The sequence below is a fragment of the Eucyclogobius newberryi genome, unplaced genomic scaffold (assembly GCF_026437365.1).
Source record: "Eucyclogobius newberryi isolate DKJ021-1_F unplaced genomic scaffold, fEucNew1.0.hap1 SCAF_36, whole genome shotgun sequence".
NCBI lineage: Eukaryota > Metazoa > Chordata > Actinopteri > Gobiiformes > Gobiidae > Eucyclogobius > Eucyclogobius newberryi.
The window spans coordinates 30,916-46,361 of NW_027316012.1; the positions used below are offsets into that span (position 1 = coordinate 30,916).

General features: G+C 45.6%; 1 protein-coding gene across 1 annotated transcript in view; it reads left to right on the forward strand.

Annotated features, from left to right (window-relative positions):
- Nucleotides 1-14,862, forward strand: part of LOC140375965 (complexin-1-like) — a 45,668-nt gene extending 30,806 nt beyond the window's left edge. Inside the window, exons 3-4 of the mRNA XM_072461959.1 lie at nucleotides 9,419-9,594; nucleotides 14,569-14,862. Of these exons, the coding sequence (XP_072318060.1) occupies nucleotides 9,419-9,594; nucleotides 14,569-14,763 (371 nt within the window). The 3' untranslated portion in view covers nucleotides 14,764-14,862. The remainder of the gene's footprint in view (nucleotides 1-9,418; nucleotides 9,595-14,568) is intronic.
- The last annotated feature ends 584 nt before the right edge of the window (nucleotides 14,863-15,446 follow it).

The following is a 15,446-nucleotide window of genomic DNA, read 5'->3' on the forward strand; positions in this document are numbered from 1 at the left end:
CAAGCACAGGCTTCACTTTAGGCCTCCAGATAAACTCTTTTATTATCTTAATGATGATGTTGGTTTTGTTGTTTCAATTTACTTTCTATATGACACAAACTAAAATTGAAAATAAATAGATGTTGTTTTACTACGTGTGCTTCCGATTTTTAACACGTATGTTTGCGTTAGGTCACTGGCATCTACTCATTTGAATCAGTTGAATCCTCTTATTGTGATTTCCTGAAGTTGGAGGTGAATTATGGTGAATCTTCGAGGTTCGTCTTTACCAGGCCACTGCCCATTTACTTAGGTGCATGATGCGGTTTTATTTGATGTGTTTTTAAAATGTTTCTTCTAATGCTCCCGTTTATAACATTGACCTCAGTTTGCACTTTCATTCTTTCACTCTTTTGTGTCTCTCTCCTTGATAATGAGGCCAATTAAATCAATGGGAAAGAGAGGGTCATTTCAATTTGACTGACGAATAATGGGAAAATGAATATACTACTCACTGGAGAACAACAGGATCACATGTCTGGAGAGGATGTGGCAGCAGGAGGCAGACTGTTGGAGAGGATGTGGCAGCAGGAGGCAGACTGTTGGAGAGGATGTGGCAGCAGGAGACAGGCTGTTGGAGAGGATGTGGCAGCAGGAGGCAGACTGTTGGAGAGGATGTGGCAGCAGGAGGCAGACTGTTGGAGAGGATGTGGCAGCAGGAGGCAGACTGTTGGAGAGGATGTGGCAGCAGGAGACAGGCTGTTGGAGAGGATGTGGCAGCAGGAGGCAGACTGTTGGAGAGGATGTGGCAGCAGGAGGCAGACTGTTGGAGAGGATGTGGAAACAGGAGGCAGGCTGTTGGAGAGGATGTGGCAGCAGGAGGCAGACTGTTGGAGAGGATGTGGCAGCAGGAGGCAGACTGTTGGAGAGGATGTGGCAGCAGGAAGCAGACTGTTGGAGAGGATGTGGCAGCAGGAGGCAGACTGTTGGAGAGGATGTGGAAACAGGAGGCAGGCTGTTGGAGAGGATGTGGCAGCAGGAGGCAGACTGTTGGAGAGGATGTGGCAGCAGGAGGCAGACTGTTGGAGAGGATGTGGCAGCAGGAAGCAGGCTGTTGGAGAGGATGTGGAAACAGGAGGCAGACTGTTGGAGAGGATGTGGCAGCAGGAGACAGGCTGTTGGAGAGGATGTGGCAGCAGGAGGCAGACTGTTGGAGAGGATGTGGCAGCAGGAGGCAGACTGTTGGAGAGGATGTGGCAGCAGGAGGCAGGCTGTTGGAGAGGATGTGGCAGCAGGAGGCAGACTGTTGGAGAGGATGTGGCAGCAGGAGGCAGACTGTTGGAGAGGATGTGGCAGCAGGAGACAGGCTGTTGGAGAGGATGTGGCAGCAGGAGGCAGACTGTTGGAGAGGATGTGGCAGCAGGAGGCAGACTGTTGGAGAGGATGTGGCAGCAGGAGGCAGACTGTTGGAGAGGATGTGGCAGCAGGAGGCAGACTGTTGGAGAGGATGTGGCAGCAGGAGGCAGGCTGTTGGAGAGGATGTGGCAGCAGGAGGCAGACTGTTGGAGAGGATGTGGCAGCAGGAGGCAGACTGTTGGAGAGGATGTGGCAGCAGGAGGCAGACTGTTGGAGAGGATGTGGCAGCAGGAGACAGGCTGTTGGAGAGGATGTGGCAGCAGGAGGCAGACTGTTGGAGAGGATGTGGCAGCAGGAGACAGGCTGTTGGAGAGGATGTGGCAGCAGGAGGCAGACTGTTGGAGAGGATGTGGCAGCAGGAGACAGGCTGTTGGAGAGGATGTGGCAGCAGGAGGCAGACTGTTGGAGAGGATGTGGCAGCAGGAGGCAGGCTGTTGGAGAGGATGTGGCAGCAGGAGGCAGACTGTTGGAGAGGATGTGGCAGCAGGAGGCAGACTGTTGGAGAGGATGTGGCAGCAGGAGACAGGCTGTTGGAGAGGATGTGGCAGCAGGAGGCAGACTGTTGGAGAGGATGTGGCAGCAGGAGGCAGACTGTTGGAGAGGATGTGGAAACAGGAGGCAGGCTGTTGGAGAGGATGTGGCAGCAGGAGGCAGACTGTTGGAGAGGATGTGGCAGCAGGAGGCAGACTGTTGGAGAGGATGTGGCAGCAGGAAGCAGACTGTTGGAGAGGATGTGGAAACAGGAGGCAGACTGTTGGAGAGGATGTGGCAGCAGGAGACAGGCTGTTGGAGAGGATGTGGCAGCAGGAGGCAGGCTGTTGGAGAGGATGTGGCAGCAGGAGGCAGACTGTTGGAGAGGATGTGGCAGCAGGAGACAGGCTGTTGGAGAGGATGTGGAAACAGGAGGCAGGCTGTTGGAGAGGATGTGGCAGCAGGAGGCAGACTGTTGGAGAGGATGTGGCAGCAGGAAGCAGACTGTTGGAGAGGATGTGGAAACAGGAGGCAGACTGTTGGAGAGGATGTGGCAGCAGGAGACAGGCTGTTGGAGAGGATGTGGCAGCAGGAGGCAGACTGTTGGAGAGGATGTGGCAGCAGGAGGCAGACTGTTGGAGAGGATGTGGCAGCAGGAGACAGGCTGTTGGAGAGGATGTGGCAGCAGGAGGCAGACTGTTGGAGAGGATGTGGCAGCAGGAGGCAGACTGTTGGAGAGGATGTGGCAGCAGGAGGCAGGCTGTTGGAGAGGATGTGGCAGCAGGGGGCAGACTGTTGGAGAGGATGTGGCAGCAGGAGGCAGACTGTTGGAGAGGATGTGGCAGCAGGAGGCAGACTGTTGGAGAGGATGTGGCAGCAGGAGGCAGGCTGTTGGAGAGGATGTGGCAGCAGGAGGCAGACTGTTGGAGAGGATGTGGCAGCAGGAGGCAGACTGTTGGAGAGGATGTGGCAGCAGGAGGCAGACTGTTGGAGAGGATGTGGCAGCAGGAGACAGGCTGTTGGAGAGGATGTGGCAGCAGGAGGCAGACTGTTGGAGAGGATGTGGCAGCAGGAGGCAAACCACTATCATGTGTTTTGGGATTGTCCTGTTGGTCACAAGTTTTGGACTGAAATTAATAATGCACTGCCGACAGTTTCCCCGGGCGTCTCCCGCTCCAGGATTTCAAAACACTATTATATACCACACAAGGTTGAATCTTAAACCTCCATTTCGGTTTAAGGAAGGATTATCTTTTTTAACAAAGATTGCTTCCTTAAAGGAATAATAGAGATTTTTTGGCGCGCAATCTGAGTCTCATTTCCTTGTGGACAGCCGAGTAGTTCTCCCACATGTCAATCATTCCTTGCGTGCTACTGCATACCTGCAGCCTCGTTCCCGGGATAGCATCACATTTCCCTGGCTGCACATGCGTGGTTGATATGTCGGTGTGTGTGTAGTGAGTTGCTTCAGTGTACAGAACAAACATGACCATAGAGAAAAACTGTGTTCAAGCTCAGAAGAGACGGAAATCTGCGGAGACGACGAGATGATGCGATCGCACGTGTAGCAGCGGGGCTGTTGCATGCTCACGCACAAGGTTTTCTTGGAAAGAACAGGAGGATGGGGGGTGAATGTGCGGCACACGCATTTTTTAAAAAGGGACTAACAGTCGCTTGAGTTCTCAAATCGGCGAAAACTCCACTTTCAGGAGGCAATCTTTGTCCACGCCCAGGGCATTCTAATGTTTATCAGGTACTATATGTACATATTAAAAAAAAAACTCTCACCCTCCGCGGGTGGTCTCACTGCCCCAAGTGCTCCGATCACTACGGCACCACCGATACTTTCACGCTCCAGGCATTCTCCAGCTCCTCTCTGATGCCTTAGTATTTCTCTAGTTTCTCATGTTCCTTTTTCCGGATGTTTCCATCCCATGGCACTGCAATGTCCACCACAACGGCTTTCCTCTGACCCTTGAGACCACCACTATGTCCAGTAGGTTATGTCCATTACCATTCTGTCTGTCTGTATCTGGAAGTCCCAGAGGACCTTGGCTCGGTCATTCTCCACCACCTTTGGAGGTGTTTCCCCCCTTGTCCTTGGGTTCTCCAGCCTGTACTCTGCACAGATGTTTCTGTTCACTATGCCAGCCAACTGGTTATGGCGCTCCATGTATGCTGTCCCTGCAGCATCTTACACCCTGCAGTTATGCCTCAGGTCTCAGTGCCCCCTTTGCACAGCCTACACCTTGGGTCTTGTCTGGTGTGGTAGATCTGGGCTTCAATTGATCTGGTGTTCAGGACCTGCTCCTGTGCTGCCATGATCAGGGCCTCTGTCCTTCAGACCGGCTCTTTCTAGCCATAGCTAAGATTTCTTGATATCGGCCACTTCAGTTATGTTCCGGTGGTACATCCCATGTAGGGGCTTGTCCTCCCATGATGGTCCCAGCACCTTTTCATCCTCTTTTCCCCAGTGTCTGAGACATTCACTGAACACTTCATCAGTAGGAGCCTAATTCCGAATGTGGAACGAGCTTGCCGCTCGTTAACAAAAATAGCAATTTTTAAGTGTCAAAACTTGCATTTCTCTGGCATGAGATGTCCTATTTTCCGGAATTAATATACGTTTTGTGCATAATGACATAACATATAATATGTATAGCTATATTTTACAAAGGCTCTACAGCTCCCCCCTTTGAAGTAAGTCAACAAATTTTGTTTGGCATAGATTAAACATGGCACAGACATCCTTTTTACCATTTTGAAAACAAAAAATGTAAAATGTTGAATGAAGTAGTAGGGCCTTTATCGCCGCGCGCGGTTTAATTTAAACATATTTTATCTTCCTTTAAAAAAATCCATAGCTTTCAATATTAATTTCCTGATCAAAATAAACGTTTATGTTTTAAAACACAAATAATTGAATGTCTTCCTCCAAAGTCTAAATTCTGCTCCAAATACACAGGCTTTTTACTGAAAGGATCGGTTGTGAACCAGGAATGCACATTTTCATATTTTGATTCAGGCCATGAAGGCCGCCTTGTCGTGGAGGTTTGCTCAGGCTTTATGAGATAAATCCTCTCTTTTGGAGTTTCAGCAAACCTTTGTAATGTAATTAAGAATGAATTAATTCTTAACATTTTTATCAGTTAAAGCTGTTGTAGTGCATTTGATTTTACCTTTTCACCTCGGATCACAGATTGTTCAAGTTTATGACATTTGAAATCTGAATCTTGAGAAGACCTGTACATGTAAATGTAAATCATTGTTATTCATGGCTGGCTAATGTCTGCAGCCGACAGCTAAACAACAGCAGATCCGACAGACTGCTTCCGTAGCCAGGTAACTGTGGATCCAACATGTCGGCTGGTGATTTAGATTCACGATTGTTGCACACTTTTCAAATGCAAATGTTTGAAAAGATATGCATGAAGTGTGGATGGAAATACAGGAACGGATTTCAAGATTTCTTCAAATGCAAGATAGAAGTGAATTTGAAAGTAAAAGGGTTAAGCACCTCCAAGACCTGCTAACAGTGAACATTACACCTCCATTTTTAGCCCCAGATCTGTTGCCTTTTCTGACACCTCACCTCCGCCTGCTGGGAGTGTTCCTGCTTTATCACACGGCTGTTTTTAATGCCAGCTCTCCAACTCACTCTGCGAAATCGATGCCTTTTGTGTTCCAGAGACGTTAAAACTGGTGAAAAGATGAAGTAGGTATTTAAACCATTCTTAGTTCTCTCTAACCCTTTGGCACATCGTTAATATCGTCATGTATTCATTTTAGGGATGTGCAAATAATGCTTTATTCAGACAATAAAGTAAAACGCGGCGGTCCGCCCAAGCGCAGCCAATCAGAGAGGTGCTCCCTTCTTACTTCCAGCTTTACTAAAAATAAAATACTTTGTTTTTAGATCAGCCCCATTTTTGTCACAGTCCTGCTTTTACAAATGGCCCTTTGAGGAAAAAACATATTTACAAATTCAAAGAAAAAGGAAATTTCCCCAGCTTTAACAACTATAATATGTCAGTATCAGTATCAGTCTGTCCATCGTTGCAGATTATTGTTTAGGCTATTTTATATTTTATTTATTTTTTCATTTTGAACCAATTTCAGAAACATTAAAGTTAGTAAAATCCAATTCCATAACTACAAAAGGGTGTTTTTGGGTCTGCCCTTAAATAGGATTTTTTTAATCTAAAGCAAAGTAAATTGAAGGCAAAATCGTGTAGAAATTACTTTCTGTTTTTATATATATTTACCGGTCAATCTACGTTCCTGCCCTCACCTAAGGTCATGAGCTTTGGGTAATGACTAAGGACAAGAGGTTGAGAGATAGGTTGAGAAGCTCAGTCACACGGGAGGAGCTCGGAGTAGAGCCGTTGCTCCTCCAGCTGAGGTGGCTCGGGCATATGTTCTGGATGCCTCCTGGGCGCCTCCCTGGGGAGGTGTTTCGGGCATGTCCCACCGGGAAGAGGCCCCGGGGAAGACCCAGGACACACTGGAGGGACTATGTCTCTCGGCTGGCCTGGGAACGGCTCGGAATCCCCCCGGAGGAGTTGGAAGAAGTGTCTGGGGAGGACGAAGTCTGGGAGTCCCTGCTTAGACTGTTGCCCCCGTGACCAGGCCCCGGATAAGCAGAAGAAGATGGATTGATGTTACCAATGGTTTATGCATAAATCGAAATGTTTTGCTCTTCACTCTGATTTAATTGATATCTAGAAGTAATTTCATTTCAATATGTTCACATTTATGGCACTTTTAATATATGTTCAGTATAATTACTGGTTCAGCTACAAATGCCATACAAAAAAATAATAAAACAAGTATGTGCTTATTTCAAATATGAAAAGAAAAATCCAATTGTATTGACTTTGAATTAACTTATATGTGACATGGTGGTCTTTGTGATGACGCTTTTGAACCCAAGTCTGATATTTATGATACAGTGAGTGTTCTGTGGTGTTATGCTGAGTTTGTGGCTAGGAAAAAACACACATTTTTGAATTTGGGCCTCATTTTATGAAAAATGCTGAAAATGTAGGAGCAAGTGTCTAGAAAGTGCGACTGGTTATGACTTCAAAGTGGAATTTATTCTCATTTAGATAAATTTATTCAGGCAAACCTTTTTTTTTCTCTTTACATTATGATTTTAACATTATATCATTAAATATTGACTTTTCCTCTCTTTTATCCATGTAAAAACATTGTTCACTTATCAAAAACACACCTGCAGTTGTATTTAACTCAGATTTGTGATGTCAGAGGCAGAGATCCAGAAGCCTCCTGTGCTGTCCATAAATCATCACCAGGCTCATTCGGAACATTTCTGATCAAATCACGTTCATTACAATTGCATACTTACATTAGCATGTCAGGGGAGCTGGTTTTTGTTATTTGCCATTGGTAATCCTCTCTGTTGCCAGGAGATGGAGTTTTACAAGAGCTAGGGTTGTGTTCAAAATATCAATACAGCAATATATCGTCAGTTATATATATATATATATATATATATATATATATATATATATATATATATATATATATATATATATATATATATATATAGTTATATATTATATATATATATATATATATATATATATATATATATATATATATAAAACTGGCCACAAAAATCTTTAATATATATATATATATATATATATATTAAAGATTGTTGTGGCCCGTAGGCTTTAAACGAGGTGGAATAGTACTTTTGATATGCTGTTTGTGCTGCGCTCCTCTGGGCCGAGGTGAGAAGGAGCTGTGGACCTGATCAGAAGCTCCTCTGGGCCGAGGTTAGAAGGAGCTGTGGACCTGATCAGAAGCCCCTCTGGGCCGAGGTTAGAAGGAGCTGTGGATCTGATCAGAGATGCTGCTGCAGCATGTTCAGACCAGGCCAATGGTTTGGCAAGAAACATGCAATACTTTACTAGAATGTGTTCCATATATTTCTATTTGGTTCAGTTGGTTGAATGTATGAAGTTATTAGAGCAGAATGGATTTATAAATAAGTGCTTTGTGGATAAACATGAAATTTCATACATTTTCTTAAAAACATGACCCATTTGGTACATTTTTAAGACCCTTTTTTCAAAAATGTATCGGGATACGTATCGTAATGAGGGAATTGTATCGGAATATACAAGTATTGGGATACGTATCGCATCGCGAGTGTCTTGGCAATACCGAGACCTAACAACAGCAGGTTTAAAGGACAAGGACAATGCTGCAAAATATGTGTCCTTTGACAAATCCTGACAGAAGCAGCTAAATATAAGGATATTATCACTATGTTCACATATACGATAAGAAAAACACATTTCAAGGATTTACAAAAGGCATGTTGCACTGAGCAAGAAGTATCCAGGAAATGAGTAAATGTGTTTGGCCATGTTCTCAATGCTGTTCAAGCAGCAGTGGCTCAAATGTGTGCCCTCCTTGCTGAACGAGCTTGTGTTTCCAGGGAGGAGTGCATATAACTTGAATGTAGCACCGGACTTACACTTGCAGTCTTCATCAGAGTGTTGTGATATTGCTGTGGCGTGTCGTGTAAACTGATTTACACAGGTTTTGCCTCTTCCCACTAGTAAAGGTTGGACAACAGCGCCATCTGCAGTCCAACATCTTCAAGACAGTACTCCATATAGAGGAAAGAGAGGAAAGTTCAGTTTATGCTTGATGCATCCGCAAGGTTCGCAAGGGTCCGTGCAGCAAAATGTCATTATTATGTCGCTCGCACGGCATCTCCACGAACCAAATGTACACATTATGGAACATTCTTAAACATTTGCGCCGACAATTGGAAAAAGATTAACTTTTTGCGGATGACGCAGCGCAGCAATCAATCAGAGATTCCGTTCTAGTGACGTACCTACGCATTTCACTACCCGGAAGAAGGACCAAATCAAACCCCACATCAGAAAAAATCATCCAGACGCAACTCTTGGATATGATGATATTCATTGCCATCGCACCAAGAGGACAGCAACACCAGGAAACACAACAACTCCTCCACTGAGCATGTGTGCTGGACACTTCAGACGTGCGTCTGCTGTGGAGTTTATTCTTTGGACACGCGTCCAAGACGTCAGGACACCCAGGATCCAAAGGACCCAAAGCACTTGCCCTCAAATGTACAAGTGTCTGATCCAGCGCAAATTTGGACGCCATAGTCTGAACACACTCTAAGGAGGAAACGTGCCCATATGACTATAAACCAAAATGATGGGGCCTTTTTACTCTCGCACACCTGGGATACTGTCGGGAAGAATTCGGACTGCAGATGGTGCTGTCGTGACCAGACAGGTCACAGCAACATCAAGTGACAGTGAAGAAGATTGCAAGTGAGCAGCCAAAACAGGTAAACAAAGCAAAAAGTCAGAACCTTTTAAATCAATCATCAGAAGACCAAATTTAGAAAGTGGTTTGACCGGTTCTCAGGAGAAACGAGACACCTAGAGCGTACTCAGAGCAACATAGGCATGCTCGTCTAATGCCCTCTCACTACCAGGTGTGTTGATGTTTGTGCCGCTTTGTCTCACAGGGGCCACAAAAGACATGGGCAAGATGCTGGGAGGTGAGGAGGAGAAGGACCCCGACGCATCCAAGAAAGAAGAGGAGCGGCTGGAGGCCCTCAGGCAGCAGGAAGAGGAGAGGAAGGCCAAGTACGCACGCATGGAGGCCGAGCGAGAGAACCTCCGCCAAGGCATCCGCGACAAGGTACACCAAGTAACAAACACAGATGTTAAATGTGAAATAAAGCTGTAAACGAACTGGATGTAAATAAGAATGAATAAAAAAACAGGAGCTATATACAAGTTAAACAGCTAACAAGTTTAACTGATGACATGAATTGTAAAATTTCAAAAGTGTCCTTGGATAGTGGGAGGTGCTGCAGGTGGAGACGCAGGATTGGTCAGGTGCCCCACCAATTTGAAAAAAAGGTCCTGACCAAGACAAGACCAAGATCTGCAGATGAGTCCAGCTGAGGTCCTGACCCAGACTAGTCCAAGATCTGCAGATGAGTCCAGCTGAGGTCTTGACCCAGACTAGTCCAAGATCTACAGATGAGTCCAGCTGAGGTCCTGACCAAGACAAGACCAAGATCTGCAGATGAGTCCAGCTGAGGTCCTGACCAAGACAAGACCAAGATCTGCAGATGAGTCCAGCTGAGGTCTTGACCCAGACTAGTCCAAGATCTGCAGATGAGTCCAGCTGAGGTCCTGACCAAGACAAGACCAAGATCTGCAGATGAGTCCAGCTGAGGTCCTGACCAAGACAAGACCAAGATCTGCAGATGAGTCCAAGACCAAGATCTGTAGTAGGGTCAAGCTGAGGTCCTGACCCAGACAAGACCAAGATCTGCAGATGAGTCCAGCTGAGGTCCTGACCCAGACTAGACCAAGATCTGCAGATGAGTCCAGCTGAGGTCCTGACCAAGACAAGACCAAGATCTGCAGATGAGTCCAGCTGAGGTCCTGACCCAGACTAGTCCAAGATCTGCAGATGAGTCCAGCTGAGGTCCTGACCCTGACAAGACCAAGATCTGCAGATGAGTCCAGCTGAGGTCCTGACCAAGACTAGACTAAGATCTGCAGATGAGTCCAGCTGAGGTCCTGACCCAGACTAGACCCAGATCTGCAGTAGGGTCAAGCTGAGGTCCTGACCCAGACAAGACCAAGATCTGCAGATGAGTCCAGGTGAGGTCCTGACCAAGACTAGACCAAGATCTGCAGATGAGTCCAGCTGAGGTCCTGACCAAGACAAGACCAAGATCTGCAGATGAGTCCAAGACCAAGACCAAGATCTGCAGTAGGGTCAAGCTGAGGTCCTGACCCAGACAAGACCAAGATCTGCAGATGAGTCCAGCTGAGGTCCTGACCCAGACTAGACCAAGATCTGCAGATGAGTCCAGCTGAGGTCCTGACCAAGACAAGACCAAGATCTGCAGATGAGTCCAGCTGAGGTCCTGACCCAGACTAGTCCAAGATCTGCAGATGAGTCCAGCTGAGGTCCTGACCAAGACTAGACCAAAATCTGCAGATGAGTCTAGCTGAGGTCCTGACCCTGACAAGACCAAGATCTGCAGTACGTTGAAGCTGTGGTCCTAACCAAGACTAGACTAAGATCTGGAGATGAGTCCAGCTGAGGTCCTGACCAAGACTAGACTAAGATCTGCAGATTAGTCCAGCTGAGGTTCTGACCCAGACTAGATCTGCAGATGAGTCCAGCTGAGGTCCTGACCAAGACTAGACAAATATCGGCAGATGAGTCCAGCTGAGGTCCTGACCAAGACTAGACCAAGATCTGCAGATGAGTCCAGTTGAGGTCCTGACCCAGATTAGACCAAGATCTGCCGATGAGTCCAGCTGAGGTCCTGACCCAGACTAGACCAAGATCTGCAGATGAGTCCAGCTGAGGTCCTGACCCAGACTAGACCAAGATCTGCCGATGAGTCCAGCTGAGGTCCTGACCCAGACTAGACCAAGATCTGCAGATGAGTCCAGCTGAGGTCCTGACCCAGACAAGACCAAGATCTGCAGATGAGTCCAGCTGAGGTCCTGACCCAGACTAGACCAAGATCTGCTGTAGGGTAAAGCTGAGGTCCTGACCAAGACAAGACCAAGATCTGCAGATGAGTCCAAGACCAAGATCTGTAGTAGGGTCAAGCTGAGGTCCTGACCCAGACAAGACCAAGATCTGCAGATGAGTCCAGCTGAGGTCCTGACCCAGACTAGACCAAGATCTGCAGATGAGTCCAGCTGAGGTCCTGACCAAGACAAGACCAAGATCTGCAGATGAGTCCAGCTGAGGTCCTGACCCAGACTAGTCCAAGATCTGCAGATGAGTCCAGCTGAGGTCCTGACCCAGACTAGACCAAGATCTGCAGATGAGTCCAGCTGAGGTCCTGACCCAGACTAGACCAAGATCTGCCGATGAGTCCAGCTGAGGTCCTGACCCAGACTAGACCAAGATCTGCAGATGAGTCCAGCTGAGGTCCTGACCCAGACAAGACCAAGATCTGCAGATGAGTCCAGCTGAGGTCCTGACCCAGACTAGACCAAGATCTGCTGTAGGGTAAAGCTGAGGTCCTGACCAAGACTAGACTAAGATCTGCAGATGAGTCCAGCTGATACATTGTTTCAAAGTCAGTCTGCAGAGCAGGGCCAATGTCTAACAAAACTTTTATAGTAAGAATTCAAACTTTCCAAAACCTACTGATGTCTTGAAAAGGGTTTTGCCTGTCTCGTCTTACATACACATGCGACATGTGTGTGTCATACACTCACTCACACGTGCACCTGATTAAAGCGTGTGATCACGGTGTGGGACTGGCCTGAGGCATACACTGACCATTACAACTGTGGGACTGGCCTGAGGCATACACTGACCATTACATATGTGGGACTGGCCTGAGGCATACACTGACCATTACAACTGTGGGACTGGCCTGAGGCATACACTGACCATTACATCTATGGGACTGGCCTGAGGCATACACTGACCATTACAACTGTGGGACTGGCCTGAGGCATACACTGACCATTACAACTGTGGGACTGGCCTGAGGCATACACTGACCATTACATCTATGGGACTGGCCTGAGGCATACACTGACCATTACAACTGTGGGACTGGCCTGAGGCATACACTGACCATTACATATGTGGGACTGGCCTGAGGCATACACTGACCATTACAACTGTGGGACTGGCCTGAGGCATACACTGACCATTACATCTATGGGACTGGCCTGAGGCATACACTGACCATTACATCTATGGGACTGGCCTGAGGCATACACTGACCATTACATATGTGGGACTGGCCTGAGGCATACACTGACCATTACATATGTGGGACTGGCCTGAGGCATACACTGACCATTACATGTGTCTTTTTTATATAGCACTAAAAAACCCTGACATGGGATGCTAAATCTGTTTTCAAGCATTATGGGACATGATTACCCAGAATTATTTAGGGTCTGACAACATATTCCTCATTTTTAGTGTTTTATTATATTCTAAATCCAACCAAAAAACAATTCAATTGTTTTTCCAATGATCTGGGCCATTCCCCTCCTTTCTCCCGACAGAGCCAGACAAATGCTTTAGTCACAGAGTGAGGCAGAAGGCAGCACCACGACAATGGAAATGGAGCGATGAATGGATTAAATGAGGCTTATCAAGGACTAGAGAACATCAACTTATTGTTTTTTTCTGTCTTCTGATGTCTCTTATTCACACAGGATCATGTAAAACAATCACCTCACTGTGTTTAGGCCTGTCACACACACACACGCACACACACACACACGCACACAGACGCACACACACACACACACACGCGCACACACACACATGCACGCACACACACACACACACACACACACTCACACACACTTCTACTGTCTAATCACAATAATTACAACTGCGTGGCTGCATTGGATGTCAGAGAAAAGCTAGCATTTGTTTAAACCGAGATGCTAAAGTAAAGGCTCAAGCCAGGGTTCAGAATAAGCGGTATCGCGCTTAGGGACCGTCATCAAATGTGCAGCCGGAGCGGTGACGAGAGTACGTAGGGACTGTCATCAAGTAGAAAAATGAAAAATGGAATGGAACGTCAAATAGAGCGGTACAATTTGAATAACACATAAAATACACCATGATGGTCACCACAGCAACCTTTATTTTTCCATCAGAAGCTTAACACATTTTTTTTGTGGGTGTAATGACAATTAATATGTAAATGAGACTCCTGCAAATAGTCATCTGATTGATGATGATATGGAAGAAAGTTGTAAATAAGGCCATCTGAATTTCTGTTGATTAATTTGTTCAACAATTAATTTTATTTGCAAGTTTTATTTAAAAAAAAAATGTTTTAAAAGTGTTTAAAAGTTATTTTGTTAAGAGTTTTCTTTAATAGAATGTTTACAAATACATTTAAATAAATGATAGTGTTGGAAAATATTGATTGTTAGTCACTTTCGTGTTTTGCTATGCAATTATGAAATTGCTATACAAATTTCGGAAAATTAACGGATTGTTTAGCAGCACCGCTATACAAGTGAAAATCCTTAATCTGAGCCCTACAAGCTGATGTTTAACCCAATAAAGCTAAAGGACAAATATAATGTATCATCTGTATTATCTAACATAAAACAAGGAATGTACACATTTTGCAATGAATACCACTTTGGAGTGTAGAAGAGCGCTCTAACCACGATTCTGCCCATGGAAAGCCCATGCGCCTGCTGTATGGTGCAGACCACGGCGACGTGAGCTCAAGTCTGGCTCTCGTCAGTTTGCTGCATGTCAGTCCCCAGTCTCATTTCCATTCTTGTTGAATTAAGCCTACGCACCGAAACATACATATGAAAATGTTGATGGTAACTATAAAAGTATTTCAGCTGAGGTATGAGGTATTAGTGTTCTCATGAGGAACTGTAGAAAGGAAGCGATGTCAAAACCATATTATCTCCTGAATCTGTGCATCCTTATTTCTACCTGTGTTTGAGGCGGCTAAACATAGTAAATGATCACCCAAAATCAGATTACATGAAATCATATGCGTTTTGTCAAATAAATAAAAAAAGCTTCCCTGGGGCACCATTTGAGCCGCGCAATGAAAGTTGGAAGAATGGAAGTGGGAGGGGTTTCATTTCACTCAAAGCCTTGTTTTTACAGTACGGCATCAAGAAGAGGGAGGAGAAGGAGGCTGAGGCGGCGGCAGCCATGGAGCAGGCCTCTGAGGGCAGCTTGACCCGCCCCAAGAAGGCTGTCCCGACCGGCTGTGGCGACGAGGAGGAGGAGGAGAGCATCGTGGACACCGTCATGAAATTCATCCCCGCCCCACTCATGGACATGTTCGGGAAAAAGTAAAAAAAGACAACAGCAGTCGTCCGCACCCTCCTGTCTTCTGCTGGGCTGCAGGGGGCGCTCTAGTGCACTCTCAGAACTCCAAAAAGCAAACGTTTACTTGAGTTGATAGTTCTATTTTTGACTTTGATTTATTTAGTTTCTTTTGGTCTATTTGTTTTCTGTTTTTGTATTTGTACTTCTTTATTTGAGCTATTTTGTCTTATTTTAAGTGAAATTGTATAACATAAGGAAGTACAAACAAACAAACAAACAAACAAACAAACAATTTAAATATATTTGAGTCATTTTAACTCTTTGCTTTCTTGTTTTTGGCTTAATCATCGGTTCATGTTCATCTTTTGTCTCATTTTAAGTGCACATTTTCATTCATAAAATTAGAAAAACAAATATTGGAAGTTTGTTTAAAAAAGCAAGACCCTCAAATCAAGATTAGTTTTCCCTTTGGCACTTTGCAGCTTGTCTTGTTATTCGCTGTCTTCTGTTCATGGAGTAACTTAAAATGTATTACTCCACTCCAAATGTGATAATAATGAAATAAAGTTAGACATTAGCAAATAAAACATGCTCGACCTGCACACTAAATGCATTCAATGTCATCAAATATAATGTGAAATGATTTGAACTCCAGTGCATTTCCTGTTTGCAGTGTTCATCTCCGTAACACTCACACTTTTGAGTTTGTA